At 37.7% G+C, this 27,494-nt stretch overlaps 3 protein-coding genes across 3 annotated transcripts in view; 2 read left to right on the top strand and 1 right to left on the bottom strand.

Moving 5' to 3' along the window:
* Positions 1-336: 336 nt before the first annotated feature.
* On the top strand, positions 337-1,458 carry LOC108266939 (taste receptor type 2 member 114). The gene has a single exon (XM_047155907.2). The coding sequence runs from the start codon at positions 466-468 to the stop codon at positions 1,456-1,458; it is 993 nt and encodes a 330-aa protein (XP_047011863.1). The 5' UTR covers positions 337-465.
* A 1,228-nt stretch (positions 1,459-2,686) lies between these two features.
* abcb11a (ATP-binding cassette, sub-family B (MDR/TAP), member 11a) overlaps positions 2,687-27,494 on the bottom strand; it is a 49,183-nt gene continuing 24,375 nt past the window's right edge. The window contains exons 1-26 of the mRNA XM_053681079.1: positions 19,558-19,751; positions 16,244-16,335; positions 15,641-16,139; positions 15,448-15,532; positions 15,171-15,304; positions 13,292-13,463; positions 12,994-13,118; positions 12,695-12,869; positions 12,282-12,395; positions 12,060-12,170; positions 11,853-11,978; positions 11,556-11,759; positions 11,009-11,179; positions 10,722-10,917; positions 10,543-10,624; positions 10,323-10,428; positions 10,039-10,203; positions 9,825-9,929; positions 9,421-9,582; positions 9,054-9,257; positions 8,593-8,834; positions 8,193-8,346; positions 4,546-4,743; positions 4,149-4,355; positions 3,819-3,965; positions 2,687-3,643 (exon numbers count right to left, since the gene is read on the bottom strand). Of these exons, the coding sequence (XP_053537054.1) occupies positions 3,443-3,643; positions 3,819-3,965; positions 4,149-4,355; positions 4,546-4,743; positions 8,193-8,346; positions 8,593-8,834; positions 9,054-9,257; positions 9,421-9,582; positions 9,825-9,929; positions 10,039-10,203; positions 10,323-10,428; positions 10,543-10,624; positions 10,722-10,917; positions 11,009-11,179; positions 11,556-11,759; positions 11,853-11,978; positions 12,060-12,170; positions 12,282-12,395; positions 12,695-12,869; positions 12,994-13,118; positions 13,292-13,463; positions 15,171-15,304; positions 15,448-15,532; positions 15,641-15,852 (3,798 nt within the window). The 5' untranslated portion in view covers positions 15,853-16,139; positions 16,244-16,335; positions 19,558-19,751 and the 3' untranslated portion in view covers positions 2,687-3,442. Of the gene's footprint in view, positions 3,644-3,818; positions 3,966-4,148; positions 4,356-4,545; positions 4,744-8,192; positions 8,347-8,592; positions 8,835-9,053; positions 9,258-9,420; positions 9,583-9,824; positions 9,930-10,038; positions 10,204-10,322; positions 10,429-10,542; positions 10,625-10,721; positions 10,918-11,008; positions 11,180-11,555; positions 11,760-11,852; positions 11,979-12,059; positions 12,171-12,281; positions 12,396-12,694; positions 12,870-12,993; positions 13,119-13,291; positions 13,464-15,170; positions 15,305-15,447; positions 15,533-15,640; positions 16,140-16,243; positions 16,336-19,557 lie in introns of the transcript that reaches the window.
* Positions 26,502-27,458, top strand: LOC108266940 (taste receptor type 2 member 4). Its single transcript, XM_017470778.3, has one exon. It carries the CDS (start codon positions 26,502-26,504, stop codon positions 27,177-27,179), a length of 678 nt encoding a protein of 225 aa, XP_017326267.2. The 3' UTR covers positions 27,180-27,458.

Genomic DNA, 27,494 nt, shown 5'->3' with positions numbered 1-27,494 from the left:
TATCCAGACAGGAGGGGTGAAAACTGGGCACTGGGTACATGTTTACTGAAAGTCATATTTGATAATTCACTTGATAATACCTAAACGTTTTATTGTATAACATATTGTAAAATCATTTATTTAATAGATGGTGGTGATGTATAGTCCATAAAGTGCTATAAATACTGTTTTGAATGGTGAAGATGACAGCCCTCTGTGGAGCTTTGATCTATATATCTATATATTATATATCTATATATTATATAATCAGTCAATAAACAAATGTATTGTAGCCTTTTTTACATTTAGGAGAATTCTCTTTAATACTATGTCCTTTTATTTATACGTTGTCTCATCCATTGCAAAGTGAGGTGGGCAATACATTGTAAGCACTCCCATAATGAATAATTTCATTTCTCTGGGGGTGGGTATGAACTGCAGAGAGCATATACGACAGGCACCTTTCACAAAGATAAGATAAGCAAAATGGTTTTCCGTGGCTCGGATCAATTTATCATGATGGATTCCTTAACTTTTGCTGTGGTGAACATCCCTGTGTCCATTATCAGCATTATTATGAATATTTTTTTAGTCTTCTGTATGTTTTTTCCAAGGCAACGTACAGAGCGACTGAAACAACCCCTTAATGTCTTGCTGGGAACACTTGTTGGGTGCAACATCACTCTTCAAGCCTGTATTTTTTTGTATACCTTCATGGAATCTAAGTTACTTTTGCCAAGTGATATGGGTTCTTCTGTTATAACAGAAATGATCTTGTTTACCATGAGGACCAGTGTAACCTCATCTCTTTGGCTGAATGTCTTCTACTACTGCCAGATTGTTCCTGCTCAGTGGTCTGTCTTCATCTATTTGAAGAGGAACATTAGATTCTTCATATACTCAGCTTTGATAGCAGACAAAATTTTCTTCATGTTTGGGTTCTCTGAAGGCATTGCTCTAACTGCAGTGCAGGTGGAGCTTTATGACCTTTACGAATATGACCTCAATATGACATACACCATACAAAGGGATGAAGCACATACAAAGATGGATAAACTGTATTTTATATTCCAGGTAGACATGTGGTTAAGATTTAGTTACTTATTGCTCTGTTTATTTGTGATGTTGACATCAAGCTGTGCGACTATTCTTTACCTGCGGAAACACATGAAGAGCATGGAGAGAAGCAGCAGCGCTTTTTCATCTCCTCGCCTTCAAAGACAGATGAGAGTGACAATTACAGGAATCAGTCAGACTTTCCTTTACTTCCTTTGCTTAGCCTGGATATTAGTAAGAGAATTACTTGTATTTGTATTCTCTCAATCTCTTGATTTTAATGGCCACATTTGTTGCTCTGTTGTCTGTTTGTACTCTTTTGGATCCACCATTAACTTGTGTGTTGGCCAGACAATATTTCGTCAGCAAATAGTTGAAGTTTGGCAAAAATTACTCAAAACTGCCACTCTGTTATCCAAGTGATTTGTAGTAGTACACACATCCTATTGTTTACCATGGTTAACAAAGTTATCTACATAATTTACAAGTAGAACAGAATCTAAGATCTAAATTTATGCATGTATCTTCAGGAATTGATTTACTGATTGCACTTTTATGCCAACATCCCATTTGTTGTTGGTGGTGTTCTTGTTTTGTTCTTCCATATAAACCATTTTGGTTAGAGTTTGTGATTATATTTTAACATTTAGTAGAAATAAAATCCTGATGGGGGGCAAGATGGTTTAGTGGTTAGCCCGATCGCCTCGCATACCCACGGTTGAGGGCTCGATTCCCGTCTCTGCCCTATGTGCGCAGAGCCTGCATGCTCTCCCCGTGCCCTACACTGCCCCCCCAGGACCCCGGCCTTCCCCCAAACCCAAACACATACATTGTTGCTTGACTGGCATTTCCAAATTGTCCATTGAGTGTGTGATTTTGCCCTGCGATGGGTTGGCACCCTGTCCAGTGTGTCCCCTGCCCTGTGCTCCAAGTTCTCTGGGATAGGCTCTAGGGTCCCCATGACCCTGTGGACAGAAAATAGATTGATGGAAAATCCTAATGATGAAAGCCTTCTTTAAGACAGTTGGAAATTTTATTTATTTATTTTTTTAAAAGCTTGCAAGGAAACTGGAATTTCTTTCAAACCAAATGTTTTTTTCTTCTCTTTTTGAATTATATTTGCCAGGACATGTATGATTTTGCAGAGAGAACATATTACAATGTTGCTCATGTTCTAACACTCAGATGTGATAAGGCTGTAAATCTTGTACACAAAAAGGCAATAATGTCTAAATTATTTATATGCATATGCAGACTTTAGATTTTCTCTCTTTTTAACTTAAATTTAATAAAAGTAAAATTACATGATGTATGAATTTTGATTCTGTCTAATATAAAATATCAAAACGGATTGTCCATGAATAATAGTAATAATAAAAAGACTAAAACAATAAATAAATAAAGTCTTCCATATGTCCAAACCATTAAGGTCTAAAATATGTAATGCTGAAGACAAACGATTTAGAAATATCATTTTTAAAACATATAGTCCCCTTTCAAACTATTGGTACACCAAGGCTATACATTTTTCTATACATATTTGGGTTTGAGATCAAAAAGATGAATGTAGCCAACTTAAAACATGGCCCCATTGGTGGCAGACCATCCGTTTTTTCAAGTAATAAAAAAATATTGAAACATGTGCCTGATAGCCATTTCTTGGTGCTTTCTGCTTTATTTTATGTAGAAAGTGGTTGTGATACATATGTAACAAAAGCAGGTTGAAACTTAGTGTAATTAGAAAAGTTTGGATAAAAAAAAAAAAAACAACAACAAAACAAAAAAGACAGCAAAAACATGATCAAGGATAGGAGAACAATGATAACTATGAATGACTAATAAAAACACTGAAATGTCCAACAAGAAATAGTTCAAATCTAAAAGTTGCATAGCAGAGTGGGTTTGTGCTAAGCTCTGGTTACTGTCTCTACAGTTTTGCATGTTCTTCCTTTGTGTGTGATGCCCTGCACCACACACAAACGTCTACCGTGTGTTCCTGCTTTGAACCCACCATTCATATGATAGACTCCAGATCCTCTCTGACCCTGATCAGGATGAGTGTGCTACTGAACAATTTGCCAAGCTTTTAGGGATATTAAAGCTACCATCAGACCTGTATTAAGTTCCACACAGGGTGCTGGGTCTACAGTGACTCCCAGGGCACCCTCTACTGTATCACCAAATGTCTTGGTACCATACACATTTACAACGCTTCACATGCATGCATGCATAGACAGACACATTGAGCTGCATCTTTTGAACTCAAACCAAAATATCTACATTCATTTATATACAATGCTGGACAAATACAGTGGGAAAAGGACAGTTCCTCCAGATCAGCACACATCCTGTTGATACACTAGTAAATTAAGGTAAAGGTCTACTACATCATTCTACAATATTGTTTTTAACTTATGGGTGCACCTGTAGTAACCAGCTTGTGATAGGCCCCTTTCTTAGTCATAAGCTCTTCATGTGTGCCTTTCTCAATAACAACACCTTGAGACATCACTGCAATGATATCAGCATTTTGAATGGTGGAGAGTCTGTGTGCAATGACAATGCAGGTGCGGCCACATCGAGCTTCATCCAACGCTGCCTGAACTGTCTGCAGAAAGAGAAAGTATTAAGTGTTCACTGTGTTAGAGAGAGTTAAATACTCACTTGTGTTCTGGTGATATGTTTTATCTTCATTAAAAAAGTAATGTACAATATTAAAGCAAGCAAGCAAACAAACAAAACAACAATAAGCCAAGCAATTAATTTGGATATGCTCTTGATACCTTCTCACTTTCTGTGTCTAGGGCAGAGGTAGCCTCATCCAGCAGAAGGATTTTTGGGTTTCTGATAATGGCGCGAGCAATCGCAATACGCTGCTTCTGCCCTCTAGACAGCTGAGAACCATGTGCTCCAACCTGAGTCTCATATCTCTGTAAACCAACCACAGCAAAGACAAGAAGGTGTCATTTTCTTCAGTACAATGTCATTACTTAATCTACTGTTCAACACAGAGCCATTAAAACTGTCAGTAAACCATACTTATTTTATTTAAGCTGTACTATTGTAAATGTGATCATAATAAAATATGATATTTGATAAAAAATGATACTCACATCAGGTAGACTCATCACAAAATCATGCAGATAAGCCTTCTTCGAAGCCTCTATGACCTCCTCCATGGTGACAGACTGTGAGTTAGATCCATATTGGATGTTTTCTGCTATTGTGCAGTCAAAAAGCACAGGCTCCTGAGATACAATTCCAATCTGAGACCTCAGGAATGGTACATTAATTTCGTGGGATGGGTATCCATCTATCAGCTGTCAGAGTAAGGAAATATGCATAATTGTCAATTGACTATTCAGCTATTGTGTTGCTTACCGCAACAACCTCTAAAAAAATGCTGAAATATTTTAAGCCAAGTGTTGGACTACCAAAAATTCATATTCTATATAAAATAGAGCTAGGTGTATGCAGGCCTTGCTGAGCAGTAAGACTATGGGTTCTCACCACTTGGCCCTGGTCTGGGTCATAAAATCTTTCCAGTAGTTGAACGATTGTGCTCTTGCCACAACCACTACTGCCCACAAATGCAAGCGTCTGGCCAGGGCTCACTTCCACCTCCAGTCCCCTCAGCACCTGGATATTAGGCCGGCTTGGATAGGTAAACCTGCAGTTTTTGAACTCAATCCTACCTGTAAAGTTATCCTACACACAAGCAGAGAACATTAATCTATATATTCTAAAATGATCCAGCTCAAATTAAGCTCTGAAAATAGGGCATCAAAATAATCAGCATTCACAATCAGAGCCATAGTGTCACATGGAGGTTAGAACGGATACAAGTGCAGATAAGAGCTTTATTATAGGTAGTGATGGGCGCTTTCAAAACAGTGCTTCATGAGGCTTTGAAACCTTTACGAATCCTTTGTTTCGAATCCGTGGTTCGGCACGTGTATCGAATTGGGCAAGTCATGTGACTTCGACAAACGAGGCTTCGTAACGTCACACTGTTTCGAAATGTTGCGAAATTTCCATGGGTCGCCACTAGGGGGAGTTGCTCTCCAGGAGAAACAAGAAAACTGTTCTCCGGTCAGTTTTATTATGTAGGTTTATAAAACTGAAATGATTCAATAGTGTGTACTGATCCATGGTCAGTTCTCGCCGCAGGTTAACCATTTAATGTGAAATCCCACTAAAGTTTCTGATTAAAAGAAGAAAAAAAGAGACATGGCCAGGTGTGGGTTATTACATAACCGAGAGAGAATTTGGACAGTTTTGCATTTATTAATCTTCATTTTTATGACCAAAATAACCTATAGTTATTCACAATGAGGAGCCTACAGGTTACAAAATCAAGCTCATGTAGTTGGCAGACAGATGTTAAACTCAACACATTAAAAACAACAACAATAAATAATAATAAAAAAACAAACAAACAAACAAAAAAAAAAACACGAGGGGTTTAAATGACGAATGTAATCACGGGTGAACACAAAACAGCTGAGACTAACAGTGACACACACGGGAACCAACCAGTGACAATACATGGGCCGAGACGGGACATAAACCATAACAAATCACACATGTCAAAAGTAAATAAAGTCAATGTTACTGAAACCCGGAAGCGCGTGCTTTGAGCTTCGGAGCGCGCTGCGTGCTCCAGCGCTTAGCGCGAGGGGAAATCATGACACATAGATACCACATATATTGGAGTTGAATTTAAATAGTGAATATTTACAGTAAATGCTCAAAGAGCAGACTTTCAGCTGGTATGTACATCCAGATTTGGTGAATGGTGTAGGAATTACAGCACTTTTTATGTGGACCAGAAGGAATAGGGACCAAAAGTAATTAGACATTTACATTTACATTTATTCATTTAGCAGATGCTTTTATCCAAAGCGACTTACAAATAAGGAAATACAAGCAAAGCAATATATCAAGTGGATAACAATACAAGTAGTTCTACCATACAAGATTTTTATTTGAGTTCTAGAGAAGCAAAGTGTGCAGAGCAGAGGTGTAAGTGCACCATTTCAAGTGTGGCATTTGCATTTGGAATCTGTTGCTGTTAACTCTCAATAAAAGAGCTGTCATTGCCAGTGAAGCAAGCCATCATTTGGCCGAAAAATGAAAACCAACCCATCAAAGAGATAGCAAACACATTAGTTGTGGCCAAATTAAATTTAGTATATATATCTAAAAAAAAAAAAACACACTGGTAAGCTCAGGAACACCAAAATACCCAGGAGTACATGGAAAACAATTTTGGTAGACGACTGAAGAATTCTTTCCTTGGTGAAGAAAAACCCCTTCACAACAGTTGGACAGATCAAGAACACCCTCCAGGAGGTAAATGGCGCACTTGTATAGCGCTTTTATCCAAAGCACTTTACACTGTGGTCTCATTCACCCATTCACACACCTTCACACACCAATGGTAGCAGAGATGCCATGCAAGGTGCTAACTTGCCATCCAGAGCAACGTTGGGTTCAGTGTCTTGCCCAAGGACACTTCGGCATGTGGAGTTATGTGGGCCGGTAATCAAACCTCCAACCCTACGATTAGTGGACAACCTGCTCTACCACCTGAGCCACAGCCACAGGTAGGCATATCTGTGTCAAAGTCAACAATCAAGAGAAGTCTTAACCAGAGTAAATAAAGAGGATTTACCGCAAGATGTAAACCACTGGTAAGCTTCAAAAACAGGAAGACCAGACAAAAATCCAGTTCTGGAACAAATCCAGTTCTAGGCAGATGAGACAAAGATCAACTTGTACCAGAATAGGAAGAGAAGAGTATAGAGAAAGGAAGGAACTGCTCATGATCCAAAACATATCACCTTATCTGTGAAGCATAGTGGAAGTGGTATTATGGTGTGAGCATGTATGGCTGCAAATGGAATGGGTTCCCTTGTATTTATTGATGATGTTACTTCTGACAAAAGATTCAGTAAAATGCTTCAAAACTCATCAGATGGTGCTTCACAGTACAAATGGACAATGACTTGAAGCATACTTTGACAGCAACCAAAGACTTTTTAAGGCAAACAAGTGGAATGTTCTGCAAAGGCCAACCTCAAATTAAAAGTCAACATTAAAAAAAAAAAATTCAACTCCGATATACTGTGTACATATACATCGTATACGCCAATATACTACGATATACAGCTATAACTTATAATAACAATAACTTTGTCAATGTCTAGATATTTATGGACCTGACTATATAACAGAACATAATGTGCTCAATCACCGATGTGAAAATGTCATGTCACTGTTGTAATAGAAGAAAAAAAAACATATTATGCATAATTTATGAAACCACACAGTTGAAGATTGTAGAAACATTGGCTGGTCTTTTTCCAATCTTCAACTTCCCAGTTTCAGTGAACCTGTGCACACTGCAGCATCAGATTCCTGTTCTGGGCTGACAGGATTGGAACCTTAAATGGTCTTCTGCTGTTACAGACCATCTGCCTCACGGTTCAGCCAGTTGTGGATTCTGAGATGCTTTTCTGCTGACCACATTTGTAAAGAGTGGCTATCTGAGTTACAGTTGCCTTCCTGTCAGCTCAGACCAGTCTGGCCATTCTCCTCTGACCGCTCTCATCAACAAGTGCCACTGAGTTCTTATGTAATCAGTTGTATATCAGAAAAACCAAGAAGAGTCTGGCCAATCGTTTTAATGCACACTTTAGTATCATCACAATTAATTTCTCCTTCCTAGTGGCAAGACACATGAACAGCGATGGACATTAATGACATATCAGTTTGCTTTGCTGGTTGTTGTTAAGGGACCAATTAACTATAAAAAAAAAGTAGAGAGAAAGAGTTGCCATGCTCTTAGAACTCTGCAAACTTAAAGAATGAATGTCATGTTTTTACTATAGCTATCATCAACCATTTTGTACATCAAATGGTTTCATGTTCTACAGACTAAGAAGCACTTTGCTTGAACAGCTGAAGAAGGACATGTGTCTAAAACGTCATGTTTTTCTAGAAACTGTTTGTGTATTATGCTTAAATTTTACTACATCCACTATCTGTATGAAACTACACTCCCTCTACACTCTTCTTCAGAGTTCAAATTAAAAATTCAGTGAAATCCTTTCTTCACTACAGAGAAGTCTGATCATTGAATATTTTCTTACCCATCTTTTCCCTTCTGCTTGGCTGCTGATTTTAGGGACTCTGTCAAGCAATTTGAAGAAATGGGCAGCAGCAGTTTTGGCTTTGGCATAGTTTGGAGTGAAACACGAAGTTCTTCCAAGAGCTGTGCCACTGGTTATAAGGACCGTGATTACTCTATGGGATGAAACATACACAATGAAACACAATGAAAATAATTCACAATACATATTTTATGCCTTACATTATATTATTTACAATATTGCATTGTACATAACCCCTTGGCACTTACCTAGGTTATGGTACATTTAGCAATTTTGTACATACTGTATGCTCAAAAGTCATTTTACATTTGACATAAACAACAACAGTAGCACTATAAACATGCTATAGTGTATATCATTAATATTTATTAGAACTCACTGGAAAACAACCACATAGTGCAGGCCTTCAAAATTAACCAAATAGCCACCATATCTAAATGAGGCTGCATATGCCATGAAGATAACACATTGGGCAAAGGCAAAGCAGATGGCATAGATGTTAGCCTTCTTCTTGGCTGCTTTGTAGGGTGCATCCAGCTGCTGCTCATACAAAGCCACAAACTGTTTCTCTTTAGATAGGCCTGCAACTGTCCTGATGTTGGCCATAGCTTCACTGGACACCTGTGGTATCAGATATACTATATCAGTCAAAAGTTTGGACACAAACTTTTTTTTCTTTTTACTATTTTCTATTATTTTAGAATAACAACAAAGATGTTAACACTATGACATGAGATATTTGGAATAATGCAATGACCAGGGAAGTGAAAAAAAGAGAAGCTTTGCACTCTTTCTAATAGTAAATAGTAAATGTTGAAGTACTCAATATCGCTACTTTACCTGTCCTGCTACCTCCATTGCTATCTTGTCCTTATAAGCACACTCAGTCAGCATTTTACTTTGGATGACTCCGGAGAGGACAATAAGTGGAAGGAAACATGTTACCACCAAGCCTAGCTTCCAGCTGAAGTAGTATGCAATGATAAACGAGGCTCCAATGTTTGTCAGCGAGTTCACAATCACACCAATCTGAGAGCCAGTAGCCTGAAACATACATGACATTGTTATTCATAACATTGTTTGCAGTACATTGTTTTCGATATTTTAATGAAACATTAATGCAGTTATGCCAAAAGCAGGTCTAGCTAACCTAATCCTTTCATTACACAACTAACTAATTTGCTATATATTTCACAGACATACTAACCGCTTGCACCATGGATGCATCAGTAGCCAGTCTAGTGGTAAGAGCTCCAGGGCTGTTGGCAGTATCATCAAACCATGCAATTTCCTGTCTGAGTATAGACTGGAAACCAATCTTCCTTAGCCTGCAAGTCAGTAGCTCACCAGACTTAGCAAAAGCATAGTCCTGCAATGTATACAGATATACTGTAAATAATATATCATATATAATATCAGGAATATTCATTTCATTTATAACATTATAAAACCAGCATTACATGATTCTCATCTTAGAAGACAAAATATCATTTATATTTCTTTTTATGCTAAAAAAAATAAATTTTATCATTTTGTGTTTTGCAGCTTAGATACATAATGCACATATGTGCACATAAAATGTACATAAATAATGAAGACAGAAGAACTCACTTCTAAAAACTTTGAGAAGAAATTCATAACTCCCACAGAGACAAAGAGAACACAAATCCAGTTAATCTGCTTTCTCTGTTCATCCACATCTCTGATAGCAAATGTCTGCATAAAATTGGTCTAATTACCATTTACTTCATTTACTGTATAAGAAGGCCAAAAATTTTCAATAAAGTCATAAAAGTCTGTCCAAAGCATTTAAATGGCCGCTCACCCCTATAATCTGGCTGAATAAGAGGGCGTATATGGGGTTGACGGATCCGGTCATACCTGCTGCTAAAGAGCCGAGTAACATATACGGCCATTCAGGCTGGTTGTACTTCAGAATTCGAGCCACTGGTGCTGATTCAGTCAGCTCGTCCACAGAATCATCGATTTTCTAAAATAATAATAATAATAATAATAATAATAATAATAATAATAATAGTGTAAGTGTTGTGTTCTTATATAAAAATTCAGAAATATTTGACGAATTAATTTCTTTATAGTGAATATTACCTTAGTTACTCTCAGTGGCTTTGTTTCAAGGCTCTCAGAATCAAATTTAATTTCCCCAGATATAGCATCAATAAAGTGGTTTGACATTTGAGACTGTGACCTCATCCTGCAGGCATTTGGATTATTTTTTAGAATGAAACATTATGTACTGCAAGGAAAATAAACAAATATTTTTGCCATCTAAAATTCTGAGAAAAGATTATGTTTGATTGTTTTGTACCTTAAACTTGACCCATAGGTTCCTCTACTGAAACTTGTTATCTGCTCAATCCTATCATCCTCAAGATCGCTGGCTTCAGATGCTAAATGGAGTATCAAAAGAACCAACAGGACTTATACCACCTCTACCAACAAAAACAACAACAACAATATATCACAGACCATATACGACATATTCACTTTTGTCTGTTTGGGGATTCATGCTTCTTTGCTCCTGGAGTGTAACAAGAGTAAAATAGACTCCCTGTCTGCTCATTAATTGTTTGTGTGTGCCCCTCTCCACAGCACGGCCATGTTCAAAACCCACAATCACATCAGCATTACGGATTGTAGACAGACGATGAGCAATAGTGATGGTGGTTCTGCCTATGCGGGCCTGACAAAAAAATGTATCAATATCAATTCAATATTCCTTTGCAACAAATGAACTGACTAAACCATAGATACCAGTGAAAATGTGTTGTCACCTTGTCCAGTGCCTCCTGCACTACAGCTTCACTCTCATTGTCCAGGGCTGAGGTGGCCATGTCCAGCAGAAGGATTTTGGGGTTTCTGACCAGTGCTCGAGCGATTGCAATCCTCTGCTTCTGCCCACCACTCATCTGACCGCCACCCTCTCCAACCAGTGTAGCAAAATTCTGTCATGAAATCGGCATGTCATGAAAAAGTGCCATCTACCCTATTTCCTTACAAATCAGAATTAAATCTATTTTATAACAAATAATTTATTACTGTACAACTGAAGAAATTTTAATTGTAGTTTCAAAACAGCATTTAAAACAATGGGTGTTTATTAACAGTAATCTTACAAAAATCACAGAAAAATTACAATGAATGTTTTTAGTTGAATATGGTAGCCTTAACTTTAATTCTTGAAGTTACCATGTCTCGTAAAAAACAAAAAACAAAAACAAACAAAGAAACAAAAAAACCCTGTTGGAGACCATTGTCCATTTATTTCTTTGCACATACTACTACTAATTTGGATGTTGTCATGTGTGATTGGTCATGTACCTGTGGCAGGTCCATGATAAAGTTATAAGCATTGGCCTCTTTAGAAGCCTGTATAACCTCTTCTCTGCTGACCCCTGGTCGGCCATAGCGGATGTTCTCTGCAATAGTTGTGGCAAAGAGAACCGGTTCCTGTTCTACAATGCCTATCAGTGAACGCAGCCACTGGATATTCAGACTCCTAAGGTCATGTCCATCTAGGGTGACCTAAGTGTGATGACAGCTCAACACATAGCTTGGTTACATACGTATGGAAATAATCACTCATATAAAAGTATCCATTAAACAGGTGTGAATTACCATTCCTCGTTGAGGGTCATAAAATCTTTGAATAAGTTGGACGGCTGTACTTTTTCCAGATCCACTAGGTCCAACAAATGCTGTAGTCTCCCCAGCTTTAACCAGTAAGTGTAAATCATCTAAAATCTACAAAAACGGGAATGTAAATATAATATACAGACTCAGCTTAGAAAACAATGTTATAAAAGAAAAATTGAGCTGTCTAACCTTTACTTCAGGCCTGGAGGGATAGTTGAACTGAACACTATGGAATTCAATGTCACCTTTCACACTCTCTAACTTGTGGCCTTCTTCGGAGAAAGAATCAATTTTTGGTACCTGTGTGAGCAGAAAGTTTGGCAGTGATCCATCATCCTGTGTAGCCATATGACTGTAACATTAATTTTGGGAACACCTGTTGTTGACTGATTGTGTCACTGTGTGTTTTACCCTGTCAATGGTTTCAAAGATGCTCTTGGCTGCAGCACAACCAGAAGTGAAGGTGTCTAGACATGGAGAGGCTAGACCCAGATTCATGGCTCCCATAAGCACACCAAAAAACACCTGAACACACAATAAAAGTTATTACATAAATAATTTTTATTTTTTGATGAATCGATTAAGTAAAACATTTTAAACAATTATGTGTACATCAAAATGCCAATGTACTTTTACAGAATTAATTTGTGTCCTATAAGCATGTAAACAACACCATGATATCATGATTTGATGTACTGCAAGGGGGGAATTGTTAATAAAATATAAAACAACTGTAAGCTGAATGGTAAATGAAGGAAAATGATTAATGATTAAACGATTAAATGATTATTAAATCATAATACATTTTTGTGAATTGCTCATACCTGGATGAGGGTTCCAGGTGTGAGCTCTTTGGTATCAATGACAAGTTTGGATCCATACCAGAAGGCAAGAGCATAATAAAGGAAGATGATGCACCACAGATAACCATGTAATAAACCAATGATCATTCCTTTCTTCACCCCCCAGGTCTGTGCCTCCTCAAGATTCTTGACATATCTGAAGATAAAACATGCTCAAACCATTATTATATGCTTACTGATATGCCTCATTGAGTGGTTTATTTGTGTAAGGATAATTGCTGACTAGCAGAGGCCCTTTATTTGTCATTTGAAACACATACCTTTCTGTCTCCTTGTCCTCGCCTCCAAATGCTGCGACTGTTCTGATGGCAGAGAGGACTTCATCAGCTATAGATCCTGCTTTGGCATAGGCCTGCAACTCACGATCTTTCAGTCTAAGAACTGCCTGCAAACACACAGTTTCTGTTATCCAACGTAAACCTGACACACTGGGTCAAGCCAATCAGAGTAAAACATATCTAAAGAAAAATTAATAGTTTATGTTACAATGATTAGAAAATGCATAAGAAAGGAAAGAAATCAATATTGCTATGTTTAGATAATAGACCAATAACTCACCATGGTGATGATTCCTACTGCCAGACCAATGAGAGGGCTTACTGTTATCATTACAAGTGTCAGTTTCCATCCTCCAACAAAGCCCACCAGAAAACCAAAGATAAATGTAGAAATCCTCTGAATAAAGATGGCCACTTGATCTGCTATAGCATTGTTGACTTTATTAATATAACTGTTTACACACAGAGAAAAAATATAATTATACATATAGACATAGGTACATATTAGGATCTAGAAGTCTTGGTGACTGGACAGGCATTCAGGCCATGAAGACATGGCATCACTTATGACCTGGCCTTTTCAGCTCATGAGCTCATGAGATCAGAAGGTTGTGAGGTCAAATCTGGCCCAGTCCAACTGCCAAGGTTGTGTCTTTCAGCAAGACACTTAACCCACAACTGCTCAGTTGTATCATGTCTCAAATGTAAGTTGGTTTGTATAAATAAATGATTGGTGGGAAATCCAGGGGCATATGGTGGTTCACAGGTGCTCTTTTTATATCACACGATGCGCTTAATTTCCACGTCACCTGATCACGACAAGCCTATAAATAGGCGTGATGTTACACAAGCTTTAGACACTGGTCACATGCGAGGGCACTTCCCACAGCGTTGTGCTAATGCAACGTGGATTTCCCTTTGAAAGGGAATAGACTTATATAAAATCCATAATAAACTTCCCTTCACTTTCACAATGTCCATTGTTACCCAGATGAGGATGGATTCCCTTTTGAGTCTGGTTCCTCTCAAGGTTTCTTCCTGATATTACCACTGGCTTGCTTATAAGGGATAAATTCACACACTGTAACTCTGTATCCTGTGTTTATATGTTTCTGTAAAGCTGCTTTGAGACAATGTACATTGTTAAAAGCGCTATACAGATAAATTTGAATTGAATGGATGGATGGTGGAAAATCCCAGTTATTTAAACACTGTGTGACAGTGTGAGGTAAAAGGTACTAAATGGTGTCTATTTTTGCTCAGATGTTTGCACTCCTTGCCATCGGACTCAGAGTTGGTTGGTACATTTTCATTCTCATTTGGTAATGTTCTGAACACTCCTAGCTTGTATTTCAGTGGTTTGTGGGTGTCAAATGCAAATACTTAAGTTGTTTTTATTTTATTTTAATGTTCTAAAATGTCATTCTCCTTTCTGCATGCTAAACAATGTCAAAAGGGTTGTTTCTATGTCCTTTTATGTAGGAAGACACTAGGACATCCATAAAAGCATAGGGGAAGCCTCTTCTGAATTTTGGAAATCAGTCCATGACTTATCCCTCCTTAGTTTTTTATATTTTGACATCACTAACTAGTGCAATTTTTTAAGCCATATTCTGCATCTTCCTTTATCTGCAGATGTGATGGTAACTGAGTCATTGTTGAGAGTGTCAAGATTTGTCTGTCTTGTGCAGTAAGACTGGGTGGAATGGTTTGGCACTGACAAGGATGGGCCAGCCTTCATTCTGTGTTGTTCCCCATCAATGTCTGGAATGGCGCTCTTACACATAATGGATGTTGTGGCTCTAATGAGATATAAAATGTGCTGGTGTGTGACTTCAAATTGTAATCCTTTTGCTAGGACCTTCTTCTCTGTCTAGGTAAGTTTCATGTCATATGTCAAATGCCCCCAAAAGGCTTTCGGAAGTCAAGTCACCAAAACTTATTACATTCCTCCAAGTTATGAGGAATGTCTGTGAAAAGCTTCAGACATTATAAAATATGTTTTGGAAATAGAGGTTTCAGTTCGAACAATAGTATTTGCAATACAGATTTCAGCTGTAATTAATTTGTTTTATTGGATCAATTATTTAATCCAATCCATTCACAGGATTTTAAATTATGTAATTTTCACAATATATTTAAAAATATATGAATATTACTGAGACATTCTTGTGTTCATCTCTCCTACAGAATTACAGTCAAACCATCCAATTTCCATGCTCATGATCTTCCTGAAGTATATTTTTTTGATTCTCTGTGTCTGCCTTGCAGCTGCAGAGACCCACAGAGCAATCTGAAATAGGAAGAAGATGCATACTGTTGATTTAAAAGTACCACACTAGAAGGTATTTATCAAACAACAACAACAACAACAACAATAATAATAATAATAATAATAATAATAATAATAATAATAATAAATACTTCCTTTTCTACCTGAACATAACTAAGAATTAGAACACCCACTCCGATGCCAACATAATAATAAGCAAACATGGTCATCTGTGCCTCAATATCTACACTGTATAAAAGAAAGAAACAGCAGTTTATTGATAATCTGATTAATTTGTCATTCATCAACTTGCTTGCTTGATTCAAACAGAACTGCAGCCCACTATACACCACTTACCCACAATGCACAGTGGTATTATCTCCCTGATCCACTACAGTCCCATTAGTCCAGGTGACAGTGTTATTGATGCAGCATTTGTTGGGATCAGCTAGTTCCTGAATCTCCAGATCATAGGCTACAAAGGTGTTAATCATCTTGCTGTAGACTAGCAGCATGAGAGGAGAGGCAGCACCATGGACAAATGCACACAACCCTCCAACTACCATCATCACAATATCTAGCCATGTAGCAAAGCGAAACAGTTGGAAAAAGCCAACACCAAGGGCCTTCTCTCCTTTTTTGTCACCACCAGATCTTGAAATGTGAAGATCACAACTATTAACATTTTTTTTTAGCACTGGTCATCTATACACTTAAAAAAAAATCTAAACCCTAAAAAGTTCTTCTGTTATCTCTTGTGGAAAATTTAATGGTTCCCTTAAAGAGTGCATATACTGATAGTGAACATGTATAGTAACGGCTTACCCAACCATTCATACTCACCCATTTTCAGTGGCTATGGTGTAAGGTAGCAAAAAAAAGAGGACATACATGTTTATAATATTATAGACTACTTTCTGTTTTGAAAGAGAAATGTAGTTTTGAAAATGGACACCTTACCTTTATCATCATGACATATTTCTACATATTGATGATCTGTGCTAAGATTCGTTTTCTTCATGTTCAGTGATTCATTCTAATCAATATCATTACTGAAAAAAGATCAACATAATGCATACAATCAAATCTGATTTTGTGCATAAATATGTAAAAATACAATTCTCATATCAAATGTGCTGGACAGAGATGATGACGCAAAACACCAAATGAACGGCTCACCAAATGCATTTAGAATCTGTGTTCTAAATTAAAACCAACTTGTGGGAGTGAGTGGCACTTCAGAAAAGCATTTGCCCTATCGTTGAGAGATTGTGAGTTTGAATCTGAAATACTGTAAGTCACAGTCATCTGTGGCATGGAGTATAGAGAGTATAATTGCTCTCTGGGTATTAGGGATGGCATTACTCTCTCCCCTGTCAGTCACAACGATACTAGCCAATCTGGGGCATCTGTGAGCTCCTGTATTTGGAAGAGGGCTGTCAGGGCTTTCTACCAAATGTATTAAGTTGCTCTGGAATGCAGCATGAGCACCGTTGGAAAAAATGAGACTGGCTTCACATCTCCGAGATGACCTGTGTGTGTGTGTGTGTGTGTGTGTGTGTGTGTGTGTGTGTGTGTGTGTGTGTGTGTGTGTGCAATATGGCCTGTTACCTAAAATGAGTTTGACACACCTGATTTAGTCTGTTTCAGTCAGGGTCTGGCTGGATCCAGTCCATCTCATGGGCACCATTCGCATACATTCTCACACTCACTCACACCTAGCTAAGGACAATTTATCTTAGCCAATCCACCTATTGGCATATTTTTGGGAGGATGGAGGAAACCCTCCCTCCCTAACCCTGGAAACCCATGCAGACATGTGGAGAACATGTACGGAACATGTACGGAACCTTGATTTTGTTTTCTTACGAATAATACTAATTAGTTGAAAAATATGTAGAACATGATGAAAAAAACAATCATGGTTTAAGCCACTACCTCAGGCAAAAGGTACAAGGCTGAAAAAACACCTTTGGAATGCTGCCTCACAGTCCAGAATGCATGTTTCTTGTTTACATGCCTATTTTAAATGACCTGTCAGTCAATTTATAGACACTCCCTCACACCCTTCACTCCACTCTCTGCTAACATGCTAATACTGCTTATTACAAAGAAAAAAGGACAGCAACTGCACTTGTAACCCTTCTCATAATCGTTATTCATCAGTCCGTATTCTGTGTGTTTATAGTGTTATATACTGCGCTTGAAAGTGGTGTTATTACTAATGCTAACTCTAGTTAGCATGTTATCTCAAGTTTTGTGTTCATGGGAAAAGGCGGGCACAAAGAGTAAAAAATCATTCAAATCTTATTCAGCTCCACCTAAGAAATCTTACCTAATGCACTTTTAAGTTCTGCTTTATCTTGAGAAGTCTTGCTTGTGTAATATTGCTTTAATAAGCTGCTTTTTTTTTTCTAGCTGTGTTGTAGTTTTGGTATCTGTGTTGAAATTTCTTGTATTACATGTGCACTTGGTTATTGCTATTTTTCCACATTTCATTTACACCTCTCTAAAATGCATCATTGAATTCGGCAAAGCAAACCGTCACAAAACTCCTCCTCCCTCATGCAAGGACTTGAGGGCAATATTAGCTGGAAAAGTGTCCACAGATCCACATTTCTAAAATCTACCGGAAATAGACGACCATCCAGGTACCTTTTAGATACTCATTTCAACATACTACGATTTGGGACACATTAATTCTAATCTCAGATACTATTTAGTACTGACACTATGCTGATTGAGACGCAGGAATGGAGTTTATCTACATATTAAAAGAGACAGGTGTGCCCTTCTCAAGTGTTGGACACTAATGTGGAGATTGTCAACCACTGACAGACACTGAGCTATTTCAGCTTGAGTGAGTCCAGCGCTATGTCATCAATTTTATTTTTAACCTGAAAATGCTTACTCTTTTTATAATTCATGCATATAGGGTGGAACACCATTATTTACAGTGTCAGTCATATTGGTTCTCCTGATTTGTTGTTGCTGTAGTATGCAAAGCCCAAGCTATAAAGGCACAGCACTCTTCTGGAAAGGGATCGAGGAGCAGTAGCTCATTTGCATCCACCCAAAAAGAGGTAGCTTGGTATAATAAATGATCCGTGGGGTATTTCGAGTTGAAATTTCACAGACACATTCTGGGGACACCTGAGATTTATATTACATCTTGTGAAAAGGGGCATAATAGGTCCCCTTTAAGTTGAACGTTAGGAGCCAGCAACAGTTGTTATGTCGAACTCTGTTTCCCCGTCGGGATCTGTTTTCCCCAGTTATGTTTAGAAAATGGGTTTTTTTTATGTGTTAATTAACACAACCACCTGCGTTCTATTAATAAATAATGTTATATTTGTGAGTGTTTTCATTTTGAATATTGTACATGGGGCCGGGGCTGGGGGGAACAGATACCGACGGGGGAACAGAGTTCGACACAACACCTGGCTCATTCGTTCGCGAATGACACTATAGTGGAGACAAACCCCTTCTGTCAACTACGTAAAGTTGAAACAGTTGTCCATAAACAATGCTGCAAATGGAGAAAGGTCAACTGCCTCATGGCACAAAGTAACAGATGCAAGTGCATCTGTAAAGCTCTGCTGCTTTCATGTGCTGCTATTGCCTAGCACTTTTCTTAACTCTTTCTGCTGGGAGTCCATGGCAGTAAAACAGCAGCACACTGTGCTCAATAAATTATTTATGAGAAGGTAAGGGAGCCCATTTCATAAATGGTTACCAACAATGTTGTGTTCAACATCATGGCAATATGTCTGTGTTAAGGAAATAGCTTACCTAACTATAATATAGCAGCCAGTTTAGTGGACATCAAAATATCTAGATTTTCTAGCAGGATACATTAAAACCTTTAAACTTGCAAAATTAAAATATTTTTTGCTTTAAATGTGCATGCACAACTGAAACTGTTCTTTAAAACATTATTATTATTATTATTATTATTATTATTATTATTATTATTATTATTATTATTATTATTATCATTGCATGATTTTCATTTCTACCAGAGCTCATCTTTCCTTATCTATATAATCAATTCAATTCACTTTTATTTGTATAGCGCTTTTTACAATAGACATTATCCCAAAGCAGCTTTACAGAAACATATAAACACAGGATACAGATTTTAAAATATTCATAAAACAAAATGTGCCACAGGTCCCCTATACTCCCTTCCCTGTTTAAGGAAGCAACTAAACTCAGTTAATTATAAACTTTCATGATTACAAACAACAACAACAACAACAAAAAAGCATTACCTTCTGTTATAAAACACCACAGGTCCAAAAAGTCACATATGAGGGGAAAATCCCCCCAGAAATGCTGGCTTACAGATTATGCTCCTAAATAACACATAATAGGTAATGTAGCTAGATATTTCAGAATGTGGTGTTGCTACCTCACAATCCTGAGATAAGGTTGATGTTTATGTGGAGTTTCTGTGTATGCTCTCTGTATTTGCGTAGGTTTCCTCTGGGTTCACCTTTTAAAAACATGCCAGTATGTGGATTGGCTAAGATAAATTGCCCCTAGGAGTGTGTGAAGAAAGCACTTTTGTAAGTCCCTCTGGCTAAGGGCATCTGCCAAATGCCTCAAATGTAAATGGTAGAATGGGAATTGTGTAATACAACCATGTCAACATGGACCACAATCTCAAAGGAATGATTCAAACATCTTGAAAGTTTAAAAAAAATTCTAATTCTAATTCAATTTAGAATATTATTTTGACACACAGTCCTTCTGCAATACCTACATCAAGCCAGCAACCCACTGACATCACTATACAGTTGCATTCTTCTTTTGTGAGGCTTTTGTGATTGCCGGCTTGATGCAGTTGTTGCAAGCAAGAGATATGCAACCAAATATTAAGTGTTATTTACTTTAATTTACTTTAAGGCTGTTCCAATACTTTAGCTCACCTAAAATTTTGGTGGTCTGCTACAAAAGGTGCCATGTTCTAAGTTTTTTCCATACGTATAGATGTAAATATCAGGAAGTGAAACCTGAAATTCTGATCTTTTGATCTCAAACCCAAATGTCTTCAGTGTGTAGCAAAAACAAGAGAATTGCCCTTGCTGTTCCAAAACTTTCAGAGGGGACTGTAAAGGTTTCAAGCCTCATTATGAGGAAGATTTCTGTTCTGCCCAGGCAACCTGCTCATTCTCCTTATTCTGGTTGAGTCATAGCTGTAGGAATTGTATTGAAAATAGTACATGCAATTAATTGTAGGTAAGCTGGAACACTGCAAGTTAAGAGACATTCATTACATTTACATTTACATTTATTCATTTAGCAGACGCTTTTATCCAAAGCGACTTACAAATGAGGAAATACAAGCAAAGCGATATATCAAGCAGAGAACAATGCAAGTAGTGCTACCGTACAAGATCTTTAATTGAGTTCTAGAAAAGCAAAGTGCGCAGAGTAAGTTTTTTTTTTTTTTTTAAGGATAATGTGGGGTTGGCATTTTAGGATTTAGATAGTGACAGATTCTGCAGTCCGGATTGAGGTTGGAAGTTCATTCCACCATTGAGGGACAGTTAGTGCGAAAGTTCTGGAAAAGAACCTTGAGCCATGCTGAGTAGGCACTACTAAGCTTCATTAATCGATAGCAGATTGCGTGAGGGACCATAAGCCTTCAGGAGAGTTGAGGGGGGAGGGGGGGTGCTGTTCCAGAGTAGGTCTTGTACGTGAGCATCAAGGCCTTGAATTTGATACGGGCGGCTACAGGAAGCCAGTGGAGGGAGATAAAGAGGAGTGTGACATGGGTCCTTTTGGGCTGGTTGAAGACGAGACATGCTGCTGCTGCTGCATTCTGAATCATTTGAAGGGGTTTGAAGGAGCTGGCTGGGAAGCCCGAGAGTAATGCACTACAGTAGTCCAGTTTTGATATGATAAGAGCCTGGTCTAGTAGTTGTGTAGCCTATTTGTTGAAATAGGGTCTGATTTTCTTGATGTTGTACAGAATGACCCTATAGGACCGTGCATTCATTAGAACTAAAGCTGAATACTTACTATTATTCCATTATAAACTTGTATTACAATTGATGCCAACAATACAAATAATAAGGAAACATAAACAAATATTTCTATATGGTACATATAGAAACTCACTGGTACACACGATCAGAGATATATAGAGGTATAACTCTAAATAAAATAGACTTAGTATTTAAATTTGTATCTGTGTCATGCCTGAATGACTACTACCCTGTGGCACCCCTACTAATTATCATGTAATCACTGAGAGGTCCTAAGGCACATAAAGATCATAATCCCTTCTTTAATAAATGTATATCACCACTACCAGTCAACTGATGACATACCCATCACCTGGACAGCTGCTCATCAGCTTCAGTTCAGTATGTAACAATTCCCACCGCCGGTTTATTCAGCTTTGCATAATTTGTTCAATCTGTTCTTGATCCTGCTGATCCTGTTTGTCATTGTGTATTCCCATGACCGCATTAATTTTCTCATTTTATTATGCTGCATGTCACTTTTTTATGGAACTAATTTTGACTTGAATACCCCCATCTCAGGGCACTAGGCAAACACAAATTTACAAGAAACCATAGAACCTATGATAAACAAAAAAAATCTGTGGTTATATGGGACATGTCAGGCCAACTCCTGTATCAGCCAAGAACGCTTTTTCCCAGAACACACCACAGCCTAGAAACATGGCCACCCTGGACTATACTTCCCAAAACACACAAACTCTGTCACGTTCATAGTCAGTGGACTTTTAACCATGCACACCTATTCACAATTACACCCGCACCTACAGCGCTGTGAAAAAGTTTTTTTCCCTGTTTTTGCGGATATCTCATACTAAATAGTTTTAGATCTTCAAATCAAATACAACATAAAACAAAGCCAACCTGAGTAAACACACAATACAGTTAAAAAAATATTTTTTAATTGAAGCAACAATGCCATGCTTTGGATCATTGTCTTGCTGCATAATTCAATTTTGCTTGCATTCAACTAACGGACTGAAGACCAGACATTCTCCTTTAGAATTTTCTGGTAGCGAGCAAAATTCATGTTTGCCTTAATTATTGCAAGTTGGCCAGGCCCAGAAGTAGCAAAGCATCCCCACACCATCACACTTCCACCACCATGCTCTTTCATGGATGCCATTTTTGCTCAGTGTCTTCTGATAGTGGATTCATGAACAGTGACTTTTATTGATACAAGAGAGGCCTGTAGTTGCTTCAATGGTGTCCTTGGCTCTTTTGTGACTTCCTGGATGGGTCGTCACTCTGCTCTTGGAGGAATCTTGGAAAGTCGGCTACTTCTGGGAAGGATCAATACTGTGTAGAGTTTTTCCATTTGGAAATAATGGCTATCTCTGTGGTTCTCTGGAGTCCCAGAGCCTTTGAAATAGTTTTGTAACCCTTCCCAGACTGATGTATTTCAATCACCTTCTTCCTCAACATTTCTGGAATTTCTTTCAACTTTGGCATGGTGTGTTACTGTGTAAGACCTTTTAACTAACGTCATGCTGTCGAAAAAGTGATATTTAAATGTTGATTTGCTTGAACAGGGTTTGCAGTAATCAGGCCTGGTCGCGTCCAATCCAGCTGAACTTCACTATGAATGCAGTTTCATAGATTTGGGGAATTAGTAACTATGGGGGCAAATACATTTTCACACAGGCACAGTTGCTATTGGATAATTTTTTTGCTTCAATAAATAACCGGCAACAGGGACAAAGACAAAGAAAGACAAACCTAAGACAAGGAATGCAGTGCAGATTGTGGCTATATACAGGAGTGCTCGTTAACAGAAACGTGATTCAGGTGCAGGTGGTCATGTGACTGTGATGCAGTGGCTGCTGGGAACTGTAGTTCAGAGTTCCTTCTCTGATTACATGACAGTAACTTGTGGTATACTGTAGCTAACTACTTTTTTTTAAAAGGGTAGCTTGACTGTAGCTTAACTACTTCAAACTATGAGTAGCTTGTAGCTTGAAAAGCTACAGTTTCAAAGTAGCTTTCCCAACACTGGTAGAGAGCAAGATCATAAAATCAGAATAACAATATGCAAATGAACAGTTTGGTAAGGTCAGGTAATCACACAATGAGGTTAGGTAATCAAACCTTTATATTATGATGAATCTGGTCCAGGATGGCAATGCTGATGTTACTGACGTGTTAGACAGTGCTCCACGAAACATGAAAAAAACTTATTGAGGGAACAGTGTTCATACATCCAGTACAGTAGTACAGATAATAGCATTGTGCAAATTAACAAAGTGCGGTTTGATTATGGATATAAATAATAAATAAACAAGGCTATAGGTAGTGAATATGTGCAGTATCTTTTGAGGTGATAACAGTATGAATGGTAAATTACACTATATAATAGAAAAACTTTAATAGGTATAAAAAATCTAATATATGCAAGTATTAGTCATAATTATATATAAGTGTTCATTATATATACAATAGTACCTAGATTATCCAAGCATAATGTGCAATGTATATACAGATAATATACCTATATTTAAAGATAATCGAGGATATACAGTATACTATGAATACACAATACATATACACATTCTTTAAAATATCAACAAACATGGAGTGTCTGATTTTAAGTTGTTGTTCCAGTTTTGACTGGTATGTACTGTATGTTGTTATATTGAAGCAATGTCACAGGAGAATTAATTATTACAGAAATGCAGAACAACAGACCAGATGGTAAATTTTCTGAAAACAGTCTTCATCAGAATTTAAAATGGAAAATTCCAGAAACAATTTTTTATTATCAATGATAATTTTAACTTTCAGCATGGAAACGAAAATCTATTCTGCTTTACAGTAAGGTGCATTGTGGTCGTAAGGTAACTAATGAACCTGTGTGTGTGTATAATTTTTTAAAAATTTATTTTAATAGCAAAAAAACAAAAATATGTTTGGTGGCAATCCACAATATTTACATAATACTTTAAAGGTAGGTACATCATGTTCATTTTGTACCCCGTGCATTTGCATCATATTGTGAACATGCTGAGGTCTGTTCTGCAAAACAGACCTAACTAAATCAATGAAAAGTTATTTGTAGTGTTTAGCTGTCGTTTTACACTTAGTTCATTTGAATAATGTGTCCTCTCTATCTGCTTAAAATCATGTTTGTAATTATATGCAAAGAGTTTATGGGGGGAAAAAATGTAACAATTTTTATGGTTATTTCATATACAGTGCCCTCCACTTGAGTTTTTGGATGAGAGTAGAGGCTTTTTTCTTGAAACCCTTCTAAACAACTTGTAGTGATGTAGGTGACTTCAGATTGTAGTTTTGGAGACTTTCTGACCCCAAGATAACTAAATAACTAACTTATTAGTTAGTTTATTAGTTATTAGCTTATTAGTTACTAGATAACTAACTTCTGCAATTCTCCAGCTGTGATCCTTGGAGATTTTTTGGCCACTCTAATCATCCTCTTCACAGTGCATTGCAACAATATTTGGTCTGACCCATTGTTATGAATAACTTTCATCCACAGGGAAAAAGCTCCTCCTCATTCTCTCTTTGTTGGCCTTCAGGGAACGGAAATATTTCCCTGACTGTAACAGAGAGAACAGTCCATTGTTGGGATGGTTGAGGTTCTTCATTATCTTCCTGGCCTTGGTCCAGCACTGCTTGTTGTAGATGGACTTCAGGTCAGGGAGCTCAGTGTGGATGATGCGCTCAGCTGTTTGCATCACCTGTTTGCAGTAGCTGTTTGCTGTAATGTTTCCTGTCCGGATGCTCTGAGTGGTGCGGGTGTAAAAGTTCCTGAGCACCTTTGAGGGCAGTTTAAAGTCTTTCAAGTGCCTTCTTCACAATGGTGTTGATGTGACAGGACCATGTCAGATCCTGTGTGATGTTAACACCAAAGTAACAGAAACTGTCCACACGCTCCACTGGGGTCCCGTTGATCTTGAGTGGATGGTAGCTCCTCTCCTGCTTTGTGTTTTGTGAAGTCCACAAACAGCTTCTTTGTCTTGCTGGCATTCAGGAGGAGATTGTTCTCCTGGCACCAGTTCTCCAGGCTCTTAATCTCCCCTAAATAGGCCTTCTCGTCATTATTGGAGATCAGGCCCAACACAACAGTGTCATCAGCGAACTTAATAATGGTGGAAGATTTGGAAGTTGCCACAAAGTCACAGGTGTACAGGGAGTACAGCAGGGCACTCAATACACATCCCTCTGGGGCTTCAATGCTGAGGGTGAGGGGGGTGAGACATGTTTGCCCACCCTAACTGCTTGTCGTCTGTCCACCAGGAAGTTGGAGATCCACTGGCACAGAGACAGTCTCAGACCCAAGTCCTCCATCTTGGGAGTGACTTTCAAGGGAAATATAGTGTTAAATGCTGAGTTGTAGACAACAAACAGCATTTTAACATAACTTCCGTTTCTGGAGTCCAGAAGGCACAGAAAAGTGTGAAGGAGATCCGTGATGGCATCATCCGTGGAGCGATTTGGGTGGTATGCAAACTGTAGTGTCAAGCAGTGAAGAGGTGATGAAGTCTCTGACCAGTCTTTCAAAGCACTTCATCACAACAGATGTCAAGGCGACTAAACAGAATGAAATTATTATGTTCTGTTTAAACTGTGGTAAACCATGACACGGAAAATAAACTATAATTGCCATTGTGTCTTCCAGTTATTTGCATTGTAAATACACATGTAGGGAAACTGATACATTAGTTGTTTTCATAGCTCAGAGACACGAGCTACATTATGTAATCATTCAATTTCACACGTTACCACTGCATCCAGAGAAGAGATTTAAAAAGAGGTGAACTGTACTTGTTTATTAATAATGTTTATCTGATGGTGGGTCTTCTGAACTGCAGAGAGCCTAAAAGACATCTACCCATTGTAATTTAGAAAAACAAGACAAGCAAATCTGCTCTGTTTGATGCTCAGATATTTTAGCAACTACCTTGATGGCTTCTTTCAGTCTTGTTCAGCTGTATATTCCTGTCTCCACTGTTACCGTTCTTGTAAATATTTTTTTAGTCTTCTGTATGTTCTTTCAACAGCAAGGGACAGAGCATCTGAAACAACCTCTTAATGTTTTGCTGGGAACACTTGTTGGGTGCAACATTACTCTTCAAATCTGTATTTTTCTGTTCAGCATTATTGATTTCTATTCATCAAGTGTAATAGTTTATGATGTTATAGCAGAAATACTCTTCTTTGCTATGAGGACAAGTGTAACCTCATCTCTTTGGCTGAATGTGTTCTACTACTGCCAGATTGTTCCTGCTCAGCACTCTGTCTTCATCTATTTGAAGAGAAACATCCGATTCTTCATATACTCATCTATGATAGCAGAGAAATTTTTTTTACTGTTTGGATTCTCTGAAAATATTGCAAAGAGTGCACTTTTTTATCAAGTTTTTAATGGTGCCATCTACACAGCACAATGGAATGGTACACAGGCAAAACTTGACACCTTGTATGATTTCATGCTGGTAGACATGTGCTTAAGATTTAGTTACTTATCGATCTGCCTTTGGGTGATGTTGATATCAAGCTGTACTATGATCCTTTATCTGCGGAAACACATGAAGAGCATGGAGGGAAACAGCAGCTCCTTTTCATCTCCTCGTCGCCAGAGACAGATGAGAGTGACAATCACAGGCATGATTCAGACTTTCCTTTTCTTCCTTTGTTTAATCTGGATGATAGTGAAAGAATTGTTTAATCTGGTTTATGGACAAAATATTGATTTTTATGGCTATATTGGTTGCATTGTAGTCTCTTTATATTCTTTTGGAACAACCATTAACTTGTGTGTTGGCCAGACAATATTTCGTCATCGTGGGTATGAAGTATGGCAAAAGTGCCTTCGAATTGGTGTTTTCTTATCTAAATGAAACCGTGACAGTGCCTTTCTTATATCTTTCTTACAGTTGACTATGTCAAGAGTCAATGAGAAATCATGAGAGTTAAGTTAATTCAACTATATTCAAAATATTTTCACTTGACTCTAGCAGTGTCCATGTTGTCTAATATTAGAAATAGAAAAGTGTATGTATGGATGTTTAATCACAATTTAGTTTTCTTAGACATATTTGTAATTCTGTTTCATGGTATGATTTTATAGAATTATGAACTGTTAAATAGGAAATGTTGGGAAATTATAATATCGAGGATGTTTAGAACCACCAATTATATATTATTTTGTCTGG

Source organism: Ictalurus punctatus, chromosome 6, assembly GCF_001660625.3.
Source record: "Ictalurus punctatus breed USDA103 chromosome 6, Coco_2.0, whole genome shotgun sequence".
Taxonomy (NCBI): Eukaryota; Metazoa; Chordata; class Actinopteri; order Siluriformes; family Ictaluridae; genus Ictalurus; species Ictalurus punctatus.
Note: the sequence above shows the minus strand (reverse complement) of the source record. Positions and strands in the feature narration are given on the sequence as shown.

What these genes read in the sequence shown, in the direction of transcription:
- LOC108266940 (XM_017470778.3), top strand. Translation starts at nt 26,502, where the DNA reads ATGAGGACAAGTGTAACCTCATCTCTTTGGCTGAATGTGTTCTACTAC.
- LOC108266939 (XM_047155907.2), top strand. Translation starts at nt 466, where the DNA reads ATGGTTTTCCGTGGCTCGGATCAATTTATCATGATGGATTCCTTAACT.